The sequence below is a fragment of the Microcebus murinus genome, chromosome 4 (assembly GCF_040939455.1).
Source record: "Microcebus murinus isolate Inina chromosome 4, M.murinus_Inina_mat1.0, whole genome shotgun sequence".
In the NCBI taxonomy this organism is placed as follows: domain Eukaryota; kingdom Metazoa; phylum Chordata; class Mammalia; order Primates; family Cheirogaleidae; genus Microcebus; species Microcebus murinus.
The window spans coordinates 2,485,804-2,505,629 of record NC_134107.1 but is presented as its reverse complement, the minus strand read 5'-3'; the positions used below and the strand labels follow the sequence as shown (position 1 = coordinate 2,505,629).

At 62.7% G+C, this 19,826-nt stretch overlaps 1 protein-coding gene across 7 annotated transcripts in view; it reads right to left on the bottom strand.

Moving 5' to 3' along the window:
* Positions 1-19,826, bottom strand: part of MYO9B (myosin IXB) — a 95,569-nt gene that overhangs the window by 1,391 nt on the left and 74,352 nt on the right. For 3 of the 7 annotated variants that reach the window (XM_076001501.1, XM_076001500.1, XM_076001502.1), the window contains 16 exons: positions 18,739-18,849; positions 17,245-17,367; positions 15,184-15,500; positions 13,038-13,958; positions 11,662-11,728; positions 11,336-11,460; positions 9,951-10,081; positions 9,566-9,756; positions 8,560-8,658; positions 8,273-8,446; positions 7,087-7,128; positions 6,753-6,864; positions 5,897-5,970; positions 5,142-5,334; positions 4,924-5,052; positions 4,286-4,698 (listed from right to left, as the gene is read on the bottom strand). In XM_076001501.1, coding sequence (XP_075857616.1) covers positions 4,541-4,698; positions 4,924-5,052; positions 5,142-5,334; positions 5,897-5,970; positions 6,753-6,864; positions 7,087-7,128; positions 8,273-8,446; positions 8,560-8,658; positions 9,566-9,756; positions 9,951-10,081; positions 11,336-11,460; positions 11,662-11,728; positions 13,038-13,958; positions 15,184-15,500; positions 17,245-17,367; positions 18,739-18,849 — 2,967 coding nt within the window. In that variant the 3' untranslated portion in view covers positions 4,286-4,540. Of the gene's footprint in view, positions 1-115; positions 240-1,330; positions 1,478-1,803; positions 1,852-2,312; positions 2,437-4,120; positions 4,253-4,284; positions 4,699-4,923; positions 5,053-5,141; positions 5,335-5,896; positions 5,971-6,752; positions 6,865-7,086; positions 7,129-8,272; positions 8,447-8,559; positions 8,659-9,565; positions 9,757-9,950; positions 10,082-11,335; positions 11,461-11,661; positions 11,729-13,037; positions 13,959-15,183; positions 15,501-17,244; positions 17,368-18,738; positions 18,850-19,826 lie in introns of those variants that run through there. The other 4 variants (XM_076001497.1, XM_076001498.1, XM_076001503.1 and 1 more) reach the window with 3 other exon arrangements.

Here is a 19,826-nt window from a genome sequence, read left to right as displayed (position 1 = left end):
TTGAGAGACAGATGGCAGGGTTACTGCAGCTTTGGGGCCGGCAGCCAGACCCTCGCCCCAGGCCCAGCCCGGGGTGGACGGGAAGGAAGAAAGCAGACGCTACCTTAATACTGACCTTCCGCGGCCCCCCGCGCTGCCCGCTCCTCTAGTAGGCTCTCGGTGCTGGCGGACGTCTCCGAGTCCAGGTTCTCCTCGTCGGAGCCCCTGGGGTCCAGCTCTGGCAGCCGGTAAGTGATGTCCTCCCTGGGGCAGAGAGAGGGGTCATGGTATCCAAGGCCATCCCACAGAAAGGTCCAAGCTGGTACGGGACACATCAGGCTGTCCTGCTCCCTGTCACCACTCCCTTCCCCTCCCCCAAGCAAATCCGGCCAGAAATGCCCCGGGTCCTCAGACGCTCACTGGACGAGAGCATCATGCTGCTCAGGGCAGCCTGCGCATTGGACCCAACCCCAAGTTACTGACATGCTCTTACCTCAGGGCCTTTGCACGTGCTGTTCCCTCAGCCTGGAACACCCTCCCCTGCGCCTAAGGCTAAGGTGGCCAAGCAACCTAGTCACATCTGTTTTCCTGGCATTATTATCACTATTGTTTTTTTTTTGAGACAGAGTCTTACTTTATTGCCCAGGGTAGAGTGAGTGCCGTGGCGTTAGCCTCGCTCACAGCAACCTCCAACTCCTGGGCTCAAGTGATCCTCCTGCCTCAGCCTCCCGAGTAGCTGGGACTACAGGCATGCGCCACCACGCCCGGCTAATTTTTTCTCTCTATATATTAGTTGGCCAATTAATTTCTTTGTATTTATAGTAGAGACGGGGTCTCACTCTCGCTCAGGTTGGTTTTGAACTCCTGAGCTCAAAGGATCCGCCTGCCTCGGCCTCCCAGAGAGCTGGGATTACAGGCGTGAGCCGCAAGGTCTCACTCTGTCACCCAGGCCAGAGTGCAGTGGCATGATCACAGCTCACTGCAGCCACAAACTCCTGGGCTCCAGCGATCCTCCCGCCTCAGCCTCCCGAGTAGCTGGGACTACAGACGTGCATCGCCAAATAGGGGCTCCCTTTCAGCTCACACGTCAGCTGGAAGACAGATTAGGAAAGACCGCCTTCAAGGCAGAGCTGGAACATAGCCTCTGTCACTCCCTCTCCCCATGGGCCACCGTGGCCCCCTGTGGTCAGGCATGGGGTTTCAGCAGAGTGTTTTTATGAGTGTTCCTGGTCAAGTATTGTTTATCCGTGTTAGGGACAAGGGGACCACCTCCTGAAGGCCACGACGCCCTCAACTGCCTGAGGGCCAGCGGTCGGGGCGGGCCGAGGGAGGGAGGGGCAGGGAGGGACACTTGCTTCTCCTCCTTGATGGACTGGATCCGCTCGATGAGGATCTCCTTCTCCCGGTCCTCTTCTCCGCCGGCCGCCTCCTCCTCCGGCAGCACCTCCAGCTCCTCCAGGCCACTGCCCTGGCTCCCCCGGGCCTTGGGGCTCTTGTTCTGAAACCGAAGTGGCGGGTGTGATCAGCACCTCTAGGAGGGCGGAGGTCGCAGGGCAGCGTAGCAACCCTGGGGAGGTTAGTTCCGATGTGCACGTGCAGGGCTCTGGGTGAGCCGTCTCCAGGAGCCCCGCGGGGACAGAGTGGCAGGAGCTCGGGTGATTAGTCACGGTCAGCACAGACAGTCAGTGGCAGGGGCCTCCCCCAGCATGCGCTTCCCGAAGGTTAGGACATGCTCGCTCCATCCGAGAGAACCCCGGGGCCGAAGAAACCCAGCATGCACCGCGCCGGGACACATGCGCCGCGGGCCCCAGGACGCGTACATACCAGGACCCCCTCATGGGGAGACGAAAACCCCAGTTTGAGAGGCCAAGGCTGGGAGAGAGATGAACACTGGGTGACCACGCAGGAGTGACTGGGGGTCACATCCGACAACCATGGACCTGCCCCCCGACTAACACCTCTCCCTACCATGGGGACTGATGACCTGAACCAGCACGAAATGGGTGACAGGTCTCCCCTAACCTTTCCCACCTAGAAGAACAATCCGGGTGAGGCCGAGCATGGACTGTGGGCCTTTTGGTCAGGGCAGGAAATCCGCCCTTGCGCGCAGCCACGAGGCCTGCGTGAGGCCCACGGTGTGCCGTGAAGGGGCGGGAAACTGGGGAAGCAAGACCACGCCCACCGCCCGGCCCCGCCCCGCCCCTCGCACCCAAAGCCCGGCCTCTAGGCCCCGCCCCCAGCCTCCGGGCTCACATTTCATCGCAGCAGCGAATGAGGCTCCTCCACCCACGGCCCCGCCCCCTCAAAGCCCAGCCTCCAGCCTCCAGGCTCACAGCATTTTGTCGCAGCAGCGAGAGCCGGCGGAAGGCGATGCTCTCTGCCGCCTCCAGCTGGCTGATCTCCTCCATCTTCACTCTGTACTTCCGCATCTGCTCCTTGATCAGCATCTCCACGCACCTGCGGAGAGGCCCAAGGCGCAGCCGACTCAGGGGGGCGTTGGCCGGAGACTGGGGCTGGGAGACCCAGAGACCAGGGCCAGGACACGGCCGTACGGGCTCCCGTGCTGCGTGACTTCGGGACTCCCTCCACCTCTCTGAGCCCGAGTCCCCGTCTCTGCAAGCTTCCTTGATTGAAGGAGGGTCAGAGTGAACGGAACCCCTCAGGCCCAGGGAGGGTGGTGACTGTTCTGCCTCGCAGAGGACCCCGAGGGGCAGGGGGGCGTGTGCTTGGACCGCAGCATTTCTGCTCGGTGGTCAGGGCCAGCGTGCGGCTCTCAGGACAAGGAGGGGCTCAGCCCCAGAGCAGTCGGTACCCGGGCTGGGGAGGTGGGAACCCAGCACGGAGGGGCAGTCTGGGACCCAGGTTTCCCACTGTCATGACCACAGAAGGAAGAAAGGACCAGAGGATGTTCTGGAAGAGCCTGGAAGCAGTTCTGTCAACACCACACCACCTGGATGGTACCAGAGCCTCGTGCTCCTGACTGCCTGTCGCTTTTCCTTAACAGCGACAACCCTGGCCTGGGGGACCTGCTGGCAGGTGTCCCTCTCAGGCCTTGTCTTTGTGTTTGCCTTGCAGAGCCACAGAAGGTCACAGGCTCCCGATGTTCGCAGCTCCCGGCCCTAGGACCATCGTGTGCTCCTGAGTTCTGAAGAACGTTCAGAGAACTTTTGAAGGACGCTCAGGGGGAAGAACAAAACAAAATACAGCCGGGCGCGGGGGCTCACACCTGTAACCCTAGCACTCTGGGAGGCCGAGGCGGGCGGATCGTTTGAGCTCAGGAGTTCGAAACCAGCCTGAGCAAGAGCGAGACCCCGTCTCTACTATAAATAGAAAGAAATTAATGAGCCAACTAAAAATATATAGAAAAAAAAATTAGCCGGGCATGGTGGCACGTGCCTGTAGTCCCAGCTACTCGGGAGGCTGAGGCAGGAGGATCACTTGAGCCCAGGAGTTGGAGGTTGCTGTGAGGTAGGCTGACACCACAGCACTCTAGCCTAGGCAATAGAGTGAGGCTCTGTCTCCAAAACAAACGAACACCAAAATAATTTGGCTTCTTTGCTCCTTTTTTTTTGGTTCTTCAGCCTCAAAAGAACTCGGAAGTGATACTCCCTGCTGGAGGAGACAGTCAGGGCCACGTCTTCGCCTGGGCGGGTGCGGGGAGCCCTGCGGCGCAGGCTGCAGGGGTAGCTGCCTACTCGTTTCTTTTCCTTCCCTGCAGCAGGGAGGGAGCCCTCTACTGCTCACCTTCCATCCAGCCTCTGATACGAGCTGTTCCGTGCTCCTTAGAGCACATTCGGATAGAAAGAAGGACGCAAAGTCGACCTATAGCGCACAGCTCAGACACAACTGCTGGGGCCGTTGCTATGGGTATTCTCTTCTGGACTTTTCTTTCCTTTAATGTTTTTTTAAGAGATGGGGTCTTGCTATGTTGCCCAGGCTAGTCTTAAACTGCTGGCCTCGAGTGATCCTCCCACCTCAGCTCCCAGAGCAGCTGGGACTACAGGCTCACACCACTGCGGCCAGCTTTGGACGTTTCTTACGCACACATTCCCACTGCTGGATGGAGGCGTGTGGGGGAGCGGGGACCCTGGTGGGCCCCTGCACATGTGTCTGGGGCGGTCCGGCCCTGCCTGGCACTCACGTGGTGATCTTGAGCACGTCCTTCATGCTGGTCAGCGGGTCTGCGTTGTCAGGGCAGCGCAGGAGGCAGGGTGCAAAGACGATGGCCAGCGCCCCGGGTGACATGCGGTTCACATCCTCGAGCAGGGCCACCCTGCATGGCCTGGCGGTTACGGGGTGGCCACAGCCCGGGGGGGAGGGAGGTCCCAGGGAGCCCTAAGACTGGACTTGGGAGCCCCGGGGTGGATGCTGGGAAAGGAGCACCGCAGCCCAGAGGTGCGAGACACTCACTTCCGTAGCTCAGAGAGGTGCCTCAAAGGACCCAGGGCGGCCCAGCAGACGGGTGGGCTCGGCCCTCTCCCAGAACCCTCCACCTCGGCCACCTCCTGGTGCAAACCCACCGGAGAACACCGGCCGGCCGGGCTGCGCTAGGAACGCTGCCTCAGGGGTTCGTGAGGGGCCCCCACCCCCACGGAGGGCAGGGAGGCACTTGCTGGACAAGGTGGAAGACCAGCCGCTCCAGGGAGTTGTGGTTGGCCTCCGGGAGGTGCTCCAGGACAGCGTAGATGGCGGCCAACTGCTCCTGCTTCTCGGGCAGCTCTAGGGAGGCCCAGGGCGTCAGCTCCCGAGGGCCCCGCAGTGCCAGCCCCACCCCACTGGCGGGCACTGGTGGGTGCCGCCTTCCCGGTGCTGCTAGGGTAGGTATGTGGCAAGAGGGAAAGGCCACAGGGGTCCCAGCCCCGCCCTGAACTGGGGTGTGCTCGGCTTATCTTGTGAGCAGGGTGTTCCCGCTCGGTCCCCGCCGTGGCCGGCCGTGGGGCTCACCGACGGCTCGGAGGAAGTCGCTGTACTGGGCGAACGTCATGAGGGGCTCCGGCAGCTCGCGCAGCCACTGCTTCAGCACGCCGGTGATGGCGTGGATGGGGAAGTCCTCCAGCTTCACCGCCGCCGGGTCTGCGGGCCGGGCAGGGCTGGTGAGCGCCGCGCAGGCCGGGAGGCCGAGCCCGGTGCCCGGCAGGCGCCCACCTGCCCGCGGCGCCCACCTGTCTGCAGCGCCTGCCGGAGCTCCCGAGTGCGGTTGGCCGCACCCGACTTGCGGTAGAGGCCCTCAGTGTACAGGCCGTGCATCTCCACGTGTTCCAGAAGCTTCTCCAGCACGATGGGCACGGAGACCTTGTCGTTGGTCAGGCTGTCCACGCACACGCCGAAGTGGCCGGGCTCCGCACCCGACTCGCCCTGCCGTGCGGGGGTTGGGGGCTCAGGCCTGGGCCCACACAGGGCCCAAGGCAGCCTCTGCTGTGACTCTGGCTCTCCGTGCCCCCGCCTCCCTGTGTGCGGCCGGCAGGCGCCAGGCTGTGGGCGTCAGCTCAACAGCCACCGGGACGGTTTGCACCCGCAGGGTGGGTGGCCCTTCCTGGGGAGAAGACTATTCCCTGGCCCTCACAGCCCCTCAGAGAAGTGGAACCTGACTGGCTGCACCCCAGCACATGGGACCCCACCTTCCTCATTGTGCAGAGTTGGGGGCTTTCCTCTGCCGGGCTCAGGACCCTCCCAGGGGGAGGGATCAGCAGGGCTGGGGGGCTGAGACGCACATGCACGCCTGGCCCTGCCGCGGCAGCCTCGAGACATTCAGACAGAACCCAGGGGCGGGCGTGTGTTCTGTGGCAGAGCCCCTCCTGCCGCTTCCTGTGCTCGCCCAAGGCCCTCATGTGGCCTTCACACCAAGTACCACCTCCCCAAGGCACCCGGCCCCGCGTGCAGTGTCATTCTAGAAATTTCTGGGCCCTGGTGTGCTCACCTTCCTCCCGCACATGTAGGCGCAGTAGCTCTGGATCTTGTGCACACACTTCTTGTGGCAGGTCATCTTGCACACTAGGAGGTCACAGGGTGGGGTTCAGAGAGTACGCTGGGGACCCCAGGTTCCCCGACTGCCTTGTAAACTCGCACTGTAGGAATCTCTATCCTAACTCCGTGACCGGAAGCCATGCAGGTTTGGTTCTCACAGCTTCCTGGTGGCCGTTAGTTGCCCCAGACCCAGTCTGGCCGGTAGGACCGGGAGCAGGTGTCTGGGGCTGGCAGGGCACTGTCCAAGGGACTCTGGGCATTACAGTGGCCAAGAGCGATGCTGTTTGTTCTCGTTCCAGCAACACCGAGCCCTACACCACCTGGGTGATGTCTTGGAGAGCGTGAGTGAGCCGCTAAGGAGGAGGGTGTCTGGCAGCCCCCAAGGTGAGGGCGGAATCGGCCCCTCTGGGCCTCTGGGGGCTGACGGTCGGGTCAGGCTCGGGCACCTCCCTGTGCGTGACCACGGGCCAGCCCAGCCCCGCCTCCCTCTCTCAGGGTCCCCAAGCTGGCTGTGCCTGGCACATGGAGGAGGGTGTGTGAGGGGAGGGGACCATGGTTCAGGTCGTACGAGCAGCCTATGAAGGGACCAAGAGGCAGCACCCTGGGTGACCTGCCAGGTACGCAGGAGGGGGAGAGGCTGCAGAGGTGGGTGAGGACAGGCCCGTGGGGGCCTTGGAGCCAGCTAAGAAGTGGGCTCTGTCCTTGGGAGGGTGGAGGGGGTGAGGGGCTGAGAGGCTGCTGGGGCAGCGGTCTGGAAAGATCTTCCCTGCAGCGGGGGTGGCGAGCAGTGAGGGGCGAGGGGCACTCACCGCTGCAGAGCAGGGCCTTGTCCATGAGCCAGATGTAGGAGAGGCAGTGCTCGCACGACTGCGGGATGCTCACCTGGTAGCTGGCGAACACGTGGCCGTTGTGCTCCTGGACCTGCGGGCGGCAGAGGGTGCTGAGTGCGGGCGCCCAGGTGGACGAAGGTCTGGTGGCGTCTCGGGGGCGGGGGCTGCTCATTCGTGCCCACGGCTGGTCATGCGCCGGGGCAGAAACACACTCGTGCGCACGCACACACATGCACACTCGTGCGCGTACGTGCAGTGCCGACACGGACGCACACGACGGGCACACGCAGCATCCGCACGCACGCCTACTCACAGCACGCTCTTGCTTCCGCTTCTTCTTCTGAGCTTTGCTCTGCTGTGAGGGATACGAAGAAGGTGAGGTCACACGGGGCTCCCCAGGGCGCAGGGTCACCCAGCCAGGTCTCCGGCAACGGAGACGTCTGGGCGTCCCGAGCCCTCCCTCGCCTGGATCGGCAGCTGCCCTAACGCGCCCCACCCGCCCTAGGAGCGTGGGGGAGCCCCGAGGGGAGGAGGAGGGCAGGCAACGGGGAGGAGGAGGGCAAGCAGGCAGCGGGGAGGAGGAGGAGGGCAGGCAGCAGGGAGGAGGAGGGCAGGCAGCGGGGAGGAGGAGGGCAGGCAGCGGGGAGGAGGAGGAGGGCAGGCAGCGGGGAGGAGGAGGGCAGGCAGCGGGGAGGAGGAGGGCAGGCAGCGGGGAGGAGGAGGGCAGGCAGCGGGGAGGAGGGGGGCAGGCAGGCAGCGAGGAGGAGGAGGGCAGGCAGGCAGTGGGGAGGAGGAGGAGGGCAGGCAGGCAGCGAGGAGGAGGAGGGCAGGCAGGCAGCGGGGAGGAGGAGGAGGGCAGGCAGCAGGGAGGAGGAGGGCAGGCAGCGGGGAGGAGGAGGGCAGGCAGCGGGGAGGAGGAGGAGGGCAGGCAGCGGGGAGGAGGAGGGCAGGCAGCGGGGAGGAGGAGGGCAGGCAGCGGGGAGGAGGAGGGCAGGCAGCGGGGAGGAGGAGGGCAGGCAGCGGGGAGGAGGAGGGCAGGCAGCGGGGAGGAGGAGGGCAGGCAGCGGGGAGGAGGAGGGCAGGCAGCGGGGAGGAGGAGGGCAGGCAGCGGAGAGGAGGAGGGCAGGCAGCGGGGAGGAGGAGGGCAGGCAGCGGGGAGGAGGAGGGCAGGCAGCGGGGAGGAGGAGGAGGGCAGGCAGCGGGGAGGAGGAGGGCAGGCAGGCAGCGGGGAGGAGGAGGGCAGGCAGGCAGCGGGGAGGAGGAGGAGGGCAGGCAGCAGGGAGGAGGAGGGCAGGCAGCGGGGAGGAGGAGGGCAGGCAGGCAGCGGGGAGGAGGAGGGCAGGCAGGCAGCGGGGAGGAGGAGGGCAGGCAGGCAGCGGGGAGGAGGAGGGCAGGCAGGCAGCGGGGAGGAGGAGGGCAGGCAGGCAGCGGGGAGGAGGAGGGCAGGCAGCGGAGTAAGTGGGCGAGGCGTTAGTGGGCGTGGCGCGCTGGCCACCCACCTTCGCGGGCTCGAAGTCGTTCTTGCTGTAGCTGCGGGTGAACTCGTCCAGCAGCGACTGGAAGAGGTTGAGGACCAGGTTGGTGTCCTTCTCGCCGCGCTCGGTGGCCAGGTTGCTGACGACAATCTGGTAGTTCTCCATGAGGTCCTTGTAGCCCACGTGGATCTTCCCGTTCTGCGGGAATGCCAGGTGTGACCCCCATAGGCTGGGGCAGGGTGGGGGCAGCTGAGGGTGAGGGATCGAGGGGAGGGCACGGGAAAGGCCCCAGGCCAGGGGCCACCACGTACGGGCACGGAGTACATGGTTTTGATGTTGCTCCTGAACTTCTCGGTGGCTTCGATAAATAAGCTCTCGATGGGAGTCTTCTGGGAGCGTAGGTCATTTATCTGGAGAGAGAGGAGACGGCCCAGCGTTGGCTAGGGAGGGGCCTGTGCGCCCGAGAATGTTCTACGCCGTCCCTCCTGCCTCTCTCAAGCCCTCCCTGGCCCCTCCCGCTGACCCTGGTCTCTCGGATCCCTTCAACCCAGGGCTAAAGCTGCTCTCGTCTGGGGCCGGACCATCCTCCGTCGCGCATTCCTGTGCGCTGCGCAGTGCTGAGCAGCATCCCTGGCCTCGACCCACCAGATGCCAGTTGCACCCTTGCCCCAAATCGTGACAACTCAAAATGTCTCTAGACATTGCCAAACGTCTCCTGGAGCTGCGGTTCTCAAGCTCCGGCCCGAGGCCCAGTACTGGTCCATGGCCTGTCAGGCAATTGGGCCGCCCGAGCTCCACGCCACCCTCCTGCCTCCATGACACCTCACCCACCCAGTCTGTGGGAAAATTGTCCTCCATGAAACCGGTCCCTGGTGCCGAAAAGGTTGGGGACTGCTGCCCTAGAGGACAGAATCTCCCCCAAATGAGAGGCGCAGGTTGTGGCCAGCTGTGTCCTCTGCCCCACATAGGTGCTCAATGTCCAGCCACGCCCCAGGACAGGGTCACCTCGAATGGCCTGGCCATTTCCAGGCAGGGCTCCTAACCCCTTGGTATGCACATCAGCCCGCCCCAGCCCCTGCGAGGCTCCCAAATGCAGCTCTGTCGGCCGTGGGACTGTCCCCGGCCGGGTTGCGAACATCCTGAGCACGGGCCACAGCTTGTTCACCTCCACCTCCGCCGCATGCAGTTAGCGCTTAGTCAGCGTCTGCCTCGACAGCGAATGCGTTCTGCAAAAGCGTGTTCTAAACACAGGAAAGTTTGCGCGGCGCTGTGCACCTGGACGCGGCCTGGCGCCGCGCGGGGCGTGGCTGTGCCCACCTTGTTGAGCAGGAACTCGTCCAGGTACTTGAGCTCGTTGGCGTTGGTGATCTTGCGGAACACCGACTCTCGCCACTTCTCGGACACCGTGATTTTGCCGACCTTGAGGTTTCGGTTCTTCTTCCCTTTGCCTCCCAGCTCCTTGGCGTGCTTCTCACCTGCTGCGGAGCGGTGCTGGTGGCCGGAGGGCACTGTCGGGGACAGGGAGCAGCTGGCGGTGGTGGGTCCTGGGGCAGAGGTGTGGAGGACCCCCCCACCGCACTCTGCCTCGGTCGCTGGCCCCAAATGCCCCCAGCGCTGGAAGCTCTGTGCCCAGGGCTCAGCCCACTGTCACTCAGGGGCCCTAGTGGCTCCGCCATCCATCCCTGAGGCTGTGGTGACCAACCTTCTGGACCCTTCTTCACGAGGGTGGCCTCCAGCAGGACCCCGGCAACTGCGTTCTCCGTTTCCTCCGCGCCCTCCAGGCTGTACTTTTTGTCCTTGGTTTTATGCAGGAAAAGTCTCTTAAACGTGGATCTGTGGGAGAAATTAAGTGGCTTCTCTTAAGCCCGAGGAAGTGAAACCACGTGTGAGGCCCAGCCTCTCTCTGACCTGGCACACGGCAAATGCTCTGTAACTGTATGATTTTTTAAAGAAGGGGTCATTTTATTATAAAGAAAAATAGCCCTTTTCCTCGTTACTGATGGGCTGGGATGCTGCTAAAACTCAGGCCCGTTTATATGAACAACAGGGGTGTTGAAGGAAGAAAGTGAGATGCTCAACAGAAAAGCCACAAAGTGACTCTATTTTCACATCAAAAAAATAAAATAATAAAAGCTGGATGAGGTGGCTCACACCTGTAATCCTAGCACTTTGGGAGACTGAGGCAGGAGGATCACTTGAGCCCAGGAAGTTTGAGACCAGCCTGAGCAACACAGTGAGACCCTGTCTCTACAAAAAATAAGAAAATTGGCCAGGCGTGGTGGCGCATGCCTGTAGTCCCAGCTACTCGGGAGGCTGAGGCAGGAGGATCTCTTGAGCCCAGGAGGCTGGGGCTGCAGTAAGCTGTGATTGCACCAGTAGCTGGGACTACAGGTCCCATTTTGTCATTTTAAGCTGCCCAGGCTGTGGTACCTGGTGATGGGGGAGTCCCCCTGCTCCAGGGGAGCCTGTTCTGCCACTCAGCTCCGGGCCCTGTGTTTGGACCAAAGCTCACTGTCCCAGGGCCACTCTCTCTTCTCTGTGAAAGAACCACCTGGTGCATTTTCACAGGGCTCTCTGGGGGACAGAGCCCTGGCCCTGAGGGCCCAGGAGGGGGTCTCCCAGAGGAGGGGCTGGGAGGAAGGAGCTTGTTCTGATTCAGTGAAAAGCCAAATAGAACCCGTCCATCTGTGGCTAGATGCATGGTCACCCGCAGGGGGTGACCCAGACCGGCTCGAGGCCTCACTGGGAATTGTTTCATGCCGTTGTGGCCACCTGACACTCAAGGTCACAGGCTGGGCCTTGTGGGCAAGTTCTGAGCACGGCTGTGGCCAGGGACCTTCGGAAGGGTCTTTGCACAGGGGACCTCTCCTCCCAGAATTTCTTTTTTTTTTAATTTTATTTTATTTTATTATTTTATATTTTTTTGCCTCTAAACATTTGGCATCCTCCCAGAATTTCTACCGAGCGAACACCCGGCCGGGCACACTTCGTAAATTTGACTGGTTTGGAAGGTCGGGTTGCTGCAGGGCCTTGGCAGGGACACTGGTTGTCCTCTGGTGGCTCGAGTGCCCCAACTCCCACACTTACTTAGAGTCCACCTGGGAGCCTGGGGACAGCCCGGCATCGGGGCCGGAGGACACCTCGCCCGACTTCTTCTTCTGGACGGCCGGCTTCTTCGGGCTGGGCTCCCTGTCAGTGGCTTCAGCCGCGGGCTGTGAGAGGATGGCGCGGGGACGGGCGGGGTGAGCAAGGCGGGAAGCCGAGGAGGGTCCCTGCGGTCACTGCGCTCCGCCCACCAACGTCAGCTCTCTCTTAAGTGCCCCTTTGGGCAGAGCCAGGGGTGGCCGGGGCGGAAGTGAGCTCAGACCCAGGCGTGGGGGTGGGGGTGCGAGAGCTGCAACCCACAGCCTTACCTGAGCCTTGGCTGGGGACGGGAGGAGCTTGGAGACATCACTCGTGGATAAGGACAGGCGCCTTTCCCTGCGAGAGCACAGAGATGTGGCTGTCACCAACCAGACCGAGTTGGCCTTCCCTTGTCTCAGTGCACTGGGTTTCAGGGTCTCGCCTGGGAGATTCTGCCCGCCCCCTGCCCTGGACACTTGTGAATGTCTAGAGACACTTTTGGTTGTCACCATGAGTGGGGTGGAGGCCAGGGATGGACGCTGCTTAACACCCTACAGTGCCCTGGACGGTGCCACCACAGAGTGCTCCAGCCCCAGATGTGGACAGTGCGGAGGGTGAGAAACCCTGTCTGTCTGTCCTTCCGTCTACCCATCTATCCACCTTCCACCTGTGCATCCACCCTCCCATCCCTCTCTTCTGCCCACCCACCAACCATCCCTCTTCCACCCATCCATCCATCCCTATCTTCTACCCACCCACCCACCCACCATCTCTCCCACCCACCCATCCGTCTATCCCTATCTTCTACCCACCCACCCACCATCTCTCCCACCCACCCACCATCTCTCCCACCCACCATCTCTCCCACCCACCCGTCAGCTCTATCTCCCTCCCACCCATCCGTCTATCCCTATCTTCTACCCACCCACCCGTCAGCTCTATCTCCCTCCCACCCACCATCTCTCCCACCCACCCATCAGCTCTATCTCCCTCCCACCCATCCATCTATCTTCCACCCACTAATCTCTACCTTCCGCCCGCCCACCCATCTCGTATCCCCATGCCCCCTCCGTCCGTCCATCCTCCTTCTGTCTGTAACGTTCCTGGCATCTGGTGGGCGGCGGCCAGGGGTGCTGTTCAGCATCCTGCCACGCGCGGGACAGCCCCCGGCCAGGGAACCACCCGGCCCCAGTGTCAGCGGCGCTGTGCTGCGCAGCCGCTGCCGTGGAAGGCCTGTGTCTCCCGCAGTGCTGCCTGCAGGCGCCCTGGCAGAGGGGCTGCAGGTACGCGGACCTGACGCTTGGCTTGCCAGGGACAGGGCAGAGCGAGCCCCGTCCCTCTCACGCCGGGGAGCGTCACCAGCCCTGCTCACGGATGAGGACACAGAGGCCCAGGAGGGCTGGCGAGTGGGGGACTCGGCCTGAGGGGCTGCCTCCCACCAGCCCAGGGCTCGCCGCTGAGCGCAGCTCAGGGCGCCAGCTGGGTGCCCCCGGCAGGTGCCTGGTGTCCACCGAGCCCTTTGCCTGTCCTCTTGGTCCTCCTTGGGGCTGCCATGTGGCTGCTGGCACAACTGCTCCCGTGTCTTGGGGGTGTGTTGTGCCACCCCCGCCCGCCTCGCCTGCGGCGCTCAGAGGAGGGGGCGCTCAGAGGAGGGCGCAGTGCTTACTCTGTGGGTGTGAGCGCGGCCCCGGTGGCGCGGTGCCTCTCGCTGAGGTCCAGGGACTGGCTGAGAATGGTGCCACCGCCAGTGCCGGCGGCCGCCAGCAGCTTCTTGCCACGCCACAGCTCCACGGCGTGGGCCAGCCGCTCCACGTCCGTGCACCGCTGGATCTGGGTGGAGCCTCCGGGGCTCTCGGGCTTGTCCCGAGCTCTCGGGCTGCTGCGTGGTTTGTTCTCGTCCTTGGGGGTCTCCGGGGTGCCGCCGGGGGCTAGCGGGCCCGCCCTGCTGTCTAAGGCTAGGCTGGTCGGCCGGTCCACATGGCCGGGCCTCAGGTTCCCCCCGTCGGGCGCCTCCTTGGTTTCCAGGGAGACCCCGATGACTAGGGTGGCCTGGGGTCTCTCCACGGGCTGCTTTCGAGCATCGTCCTCCGTCTCTGCCTCTGCGTCTGGAGGACTTTCGTCCCCTCTGCTCTCCTTTTTGTCTTCCAGGAGGCCCTTGCCTTGCTCCTGGATGGCCCTTCCAGAAGGTTCTCTGAGAGTGCTGTCTTCCTTACAGGACTGGATGTGCTTGTTCTGGAGCTTCACATGCTCCAGCCCCCTTTGCCGGCGTGACTCTCGCTTCTCCCGGCTGCTGGGGACTCTCTCGTGACTTTCGGCCGTCACGGTCTTCTGGGGCGGGAGAGCCTTCGCTAGACTCGGGGCCTTCTTGTCAGGTGTGGACGGCTCCGCTGGGGACCCGTCGCTCGGCAACGCCTGCGACTCCAACACCGGGTGCCGGCTGTCCTCCGAGGGCTCCGGGGCCTGCTCGGCCACCAGCGCCCTGCCGGGGGCCTGGCCTGGCCCGGACTCCTCGGCCTCTGCCACCACGGCTTGCTGGGCCTCCCTGTCCTCTTCTGCCTCCCGCTTCTCCGAGACCATCTGGCTGAAGCTGTGTGACGAGAAAGTAGAGGGGCCGGCTCAGAAACAAACGTCCGCTCCACCTGGAGCAGCGACCACCCGGGCTGCCAGGGGGCTGTGGGCTGGGCTCCGGCCTTTGCCCAGTCACCCTTAGAGATGCTTCTGGAAAGCCGGAACCTCCTCAGCCAGACCTAAGGTGCCCCCTTGTCATGGACACCCCTGCCCTGGGTCTGCCTGGCTTCTCTCGGAGTGAGGAGTCCCTTGCTGGGCCTGTGGCATTGGGTTCTGTTGAGAACCCCATGAATTCTTTTGGGATCTGCTCGGGGCTCCCCCTGAGCTCCTCATCTACCAGGCTTTTGCACATGTGGGCAGTGTCTGAAAGGGACTTCTGCCCGGGACTTGGGCCCCGACTTGCAGCAGAGGGCGGGTCTGTGGTGGTGGTCAGTGGGGAAGGGCCCCCCGAGTGCCCAGGACACCCTACCAGGGGGATGTGGGCAGCTCCTGGCTCAGGTGCCCAGGCCAGGGTGAGGCAGCTCCACGCCAGGGTGGCCGGTGCCTTTGTGGCCGCGGACACCTGAGCTCTCAGTGCGGAGGAGGGGAATGTGCTTTGGGCAGGTCTGGGGGCCCCTTCTTCAACCCTGAATCCAGGTTCCACCGACTGGCTCGGGGTGGCCAGGTGCAGGGGGTCCCTGGCAGATGCCAAGTGTGGCCAGTAGTCACACAGGCCTGTGTCCCTAAGTGCCGGTACCTGGAGCATCTCTCCGGAGCCGGTGTGTGTCCAGACAGCCCTTCTTGTGTCCAGAATGACATCCCCATAGTTTCAGGGGCCACAAGGTATCTTTTTTTTTTTTTTTGAGACAGAGTCTCACTCTGTTGCCCGGGGTGGAGTGCCGTGGCGTCAGCTTAGCTCACAGCAACCTCCAACTCCTGGGCTCAAGTGATCCTCCTGCCTCAGCCTCCCGAGTAGCTGGGACTATTAGGCATGCGCCACCATGCCCGGCTCATTTGTTCTACATATTTTTAGTTGTCCAGCTAATTTCTTTCTATTTTTAGTAGAGACAGGGTCTCGCTCTTGCTCAGGCTGGTTTCGAACTCCCAGCCTTGAGCGATCCACCCGCCTCAGCCTCCCAGAGTGCCGGGATGACAGGTGTGAGCCACCGCGCCCTGCCCTGAAAGGTTATCTTGGGCAGCTCTTTGGGGAGTGAACTTTCAGAACTTCCGGAATGTTCCGGGGAGTGTCACCCGGCTCTGCTCACCTCTTGCGCTGCAGGTGGCCCCGGCAGAGGCTCTGCAGGCGGATGATGCCCTGTCTCTGGCGCCTGTAGGCCAGCCGCTGGCGGTAGCCCCTCCACACGGCCTGGAGGTACACGGCCGCCTGCGTCCTCTCCAGCGCCCGCCGGACCCGGTAGGACCGCCAGTGCGCCTGGACGGTGACCGCCGCCCGCCTCATCTGCAGGAAGCGCCGCCGCTCCAGCGCCATCCGGAACCAGCTCTGCAGGAGCAGGATCTTCCGCACGACCTCCTGGTGCAGCGTCGCCTGCAGGGCCTGCCGCTCCGTCTCCTTCAGGAAGACCTGGCGGGGACGCGGGCGCGGGGTCAGCCCTGCCACCCCCGCAGCACCTCCTGCGTGGGGGTCTGCACGGTCACCCCCACGAGTGAAACCCGGCTGGTGTGCTGGCTGCTGACCGGGCCTCGTAGAGAAAGACAACACGACTGAGGTAGAGTTGGCGTGACATCCAACTCACCACTTTAAAGTGAAAAAAAATCAGTGGCTTTTAGCATATTCGGTGTTTTTTTTTTTTTTTTTTTAGACAGAGTCTCGCTCTGTTGCCTGGGCTAGAGTGCCGTGGCGTCAGCCTCGCTCACAGCAACCTCCAACTCCTGGGCTTGAGCGATCCTCCTGCCTCAGCCTCCCGAGTAGCTGGGACTACAGGCATGCGCCACCATGCCCGGCTCATTTTTTCCTATATATTTTTAGTTGTACAGCTAATTTCTTTCTATTTTTAGGAGAGATGGAGTCTCACTCTTGCACGGGCTGGTCTTGAACTCCTGACCTTGAGTGATCCACCCACCTCGGCCTCCCAGAGTGCTAGGATTACAGGCGTGAGCCACCGCGCCCGGCTAGTACATTCAGTGTTGTGTGGCCACCTCCTCTACCTAGTTCCAGACGATTCTCATCACCCCAAAAGGAGACCCCATCCCCATCAGCAGTCACTCCCCACCCCCCTCCCCTGGCCCTGGACAACCACCAATCTGTTTCCTGTCATTACAGATTTGCCTGTTCTGGACATTTTTTTTTCCCTAAAGGGGTAGGGAGTTATGAGGAGGGGTGTTTAGTGTCCTTGTTTTTATGTTGTTGACACACAGTCTCACTCCGTCACCCTGGGTAGAGTACAGTGGTCTCACTGTAGCTCACAGCGGCCTCCAACTCCTGGGTTCAAGAGATCCTCCTGCCTCAGCCTCCCGAGTAGCCGGGACTACATGTGGAGCCACCATGCCCGGCCCTGTTCTGGACATTTCATATCAATGGGATCGTGCAACATGTGGCCTTTGGTGTCAGCGTCATGTCTGTTTCCGAGGTTCACCCACATGGTGGCAGAGCCTCCTGCCTTTCTGAGGCTGAGTGCTAGTCCTCTGCACGGACACAGCACGTTCTGCTTGTCCGGCCACTGGCCGGCGGGCTTTGGCCACTGCGGTATTTCCGCTGTGGACGCTGGTGTACAGCGCTCACGGGAGCACCTGTCCTCGGTTCTCTCGGGCACGCACCCAGGGAGCAGAGCTGCTGGGCCACATGGTAACTCCACGATCGACCTGTTGAGCGACTGTAAGGGGACGTTTAGCATCAGGTGAGGCCTTCGTGGGAAGGTGGCCTCGGCACTTGTCTTACACACAAGGGCAGCCGAGCGGTGCGCCAAGAACAAGAGGCAACCGACACCCGCCCAGAGGTCGGAGGCGACTTCTGAAAGGGAGCCCAGCGGAGGAGGCCGGACGTTACAACCGTGACCGGCCACCCCCAGGGCAAGCGGGTCAGCACGAGTGTCCCTGCTCTACCTGTGAGGTAGACGGGTGACGCTCAGGTCTCCCAGCCCTGCTCGACAGCAAGCGGGGACGCAGCCAGGCAGCCCCTGCCCCTTAGGTGCACGCCGTGCCTTCCGGAAAGAAGGCGAGTGCGGGCGCTGCCGACTGCATTTGCTCAGTGGAGCCCCTTGTTTTTCAGGGCGTGGTGTGTCCCTCTGGGGACGGGGAGGACCTTGCACATGGCGAGAGGCAGGTGGGGTCTGCAAACCCCGGAGGTGGGGGGGAGCGGCAGTGCTGACCTTGGTCTTCCCGATCTGGAAGTTCCTCTTGTCCACGCCCATCTTCTCCAGCAAGGCGGAGATGGCCTCCCGGCAGGGCCGCGCGCTCTTGGGCAGCAGCACCTGGAACTGCTCCGTGAAATCCTAGGGGTTGTGGCCGAGAGAGGAGGAGCGGGTGAGTGTTCCCGCCAGAGGCAGGACACGGGGCTCCGGCAATTTCCTGGTCAAACTGAAATTGGGTTTGATGGGAACAGTACTAATGAGTCTAGAATTCTGGGCTTTCAGGAACAGTCTGAATCTCTTTTCTCTTTTGAGACAGAGCCTCGCTCTGGTGCCTGGACGAGTACAGTGGCGTCATTACCACTCACTGCCGCCTCCAACTACTGAGCTCAAGTGATCCTCCCGGCCCGGCCTCCTGGAGTGCTGGGATTACAGGGGGAGCCCCTGCACCCGGCCTGGAATCTTAAGAAAGACCATGGCAGATGTGGATCTTCCGGGGTCTGTCTGGGTGGCTGGGAGACGGGGCCACCCTCGGGGTGGGGCTCACAGCTGGGCGAGCATGCCTATTAGGCAAACAGTTATTTCAAACGTTTCAAGGCCAAGCGTTGGTAAAACATCCCAGCACTTCCCCATTTTTAAAAAAATAATTTTGCTGTTCCCATCTGCACAGGATGAGAAGGACATTATTTCCATTCTGCAGATGAGCACACAGAGGTGTGCTGCGACTCAGTCCCCAAGGACGACGGGTAAAGCAGAATGGGAACAAGGTGCTGTCGCCCCTGGCTTTGGGCCCAGGGCGACACGGGTGCCAGCTTGCGGCGTGAGGGTTCTCGACCAGGCTGCGCTCACCACTGGGGATACTGGGGGCTGTCGGCAGCCACCTTGGGTTTTCACAGCTGGGGGACCTGGGGGGCTCCCAGCACCCAGCGGGGGGGGAGGCCGGAGATGCTGCTCGACACCCTGCAACGCACGGACAGCCCCGCTGCCAAGAGTGACGTCGCCCCAAACATCAGTGGCGCTGCCTTGGAGAACCTTTGCCCTAGGGATTTGATCTTCGCCAGTTCTGGTCACTGATGGTCCCTCATGTTTCTAGAAAGCCAAGGAGCCACCTCTGAAGTCATCACCTGCCCTGGGCCTTCGTTTCTGTGTGTGTGTGGGGGGGAGGGAAGCACGAGTAGGAACCCTCTTGCCGGTGGCTGCAGAGCAAGAGAGCTGGGTATAAAAGCGGCGGCGACAAGGGAGGCTCAAGTCAAGTATCTGCTCGTGCAATTCCTTGTCCCCCCACCTGCCTGCATGTGACACTTGGCATCTTTCCAGGTCTGGCAGGGGGCCAGCCACCTCTGCTGAGGAAACTCGAGCCCCTGGCAGAGAATGATCCAAACGCCAACAGCGCTGCGGGGAGAAGCCCCGGGGCCATATGCTCCCAAGAGGCCGCCTCTCGGGAAGAGGGAGGTGGCTGAGCCGGCCGCCTGCCACGTCTCGGGCGGCGGGCGCCCACGCGTGCCCGAGGCCTACCTGGAACGTGTACTTGGCGCTGTAGCCGGACCTGCGGATGCGCACGGTCTCCAGCATGCCCGTGTAGCGCAGCTGCTGCAGCACCAGCTCGTCGTCGAAGCACAGCTCCTTCTGAAACGGGCACGGGGGCGTCAGGGCGGGGCCCTGGCGTGATGCCTGGGACTCTGGACACAGACAGGGCCGGGGTGCGTGTGTGGGCCAGCCGCCGGCCTGCGAACGTCCCCCAGCGCCGCAGCCGGAAGCACCTGCAGAATCGGTCTTTCCTTGCTCCAAGTGTTCTCTTTTGGAACGAGGAGACGGACCACTCGGTGGCAGTGCCCAAGGTGTTTGGCTTTTCTAGAAGACTCGGGTGTCTGACCTGCTCTATTCCCTGGCGTCCCGGAGAAGGATGCTACCTCTTGCTGCAAAGAGTTCTACAAAGAGGACCCAAATGCAGACCTGTGCCGGGCTTGTCCTCTGTGCCGGGCGCCGGGGTAAGTGCCAGGGATCTGGCGGGGGCCTCGGTCTAGGGCTGGCAGTCAGACACGTGTGACAAAGTGGACACTGCCCGGGCCCCGGTGGGAGCTGTCTCAGGAGAGAGGGGGATGCTGGGCCAAGTCCTGAGGGAGGGACGGGCAGGGGCAGCCCAGCGGTCTGGAATTCACCCTGGCGGGCAGTGAGGGAGGGAGGACGGATGCTGCTATTTAAGGGGAAACAGGAGGCAACAGCGCCAGGAGGGTGGTCATGACTAGGGGGTAGGGAGCCAGGGACGCTGCCTGACACCCGACAGCCCCCGACACAGAGAATGGTCTAGTGCAGCCGAGCCCACAGTGGGCGCCAACGGAGCGCTTCCCGGGACAGTCTCCAGGAGGCTTCTGTGCTCGCCCGTGCCCTCGAGGGGCCCCAGATCCCTGGCTGTCCCCCGGCAGAGTCCCCAAGCTGCCCTCCTAGGGACACAGTGGACCTCTGGGGCTGAGCAGGGGCTGAGTCCCTAGTGCTCAACCCACTGGTGCTCCAAGAATCTTTCTAGAAACTTCCCTACAAGCAGTGGGCTGTGTGCTCCTTCCAGACTCGCCTGCTATAGGACCTCTGCCCTTGTCTTCTGGTCC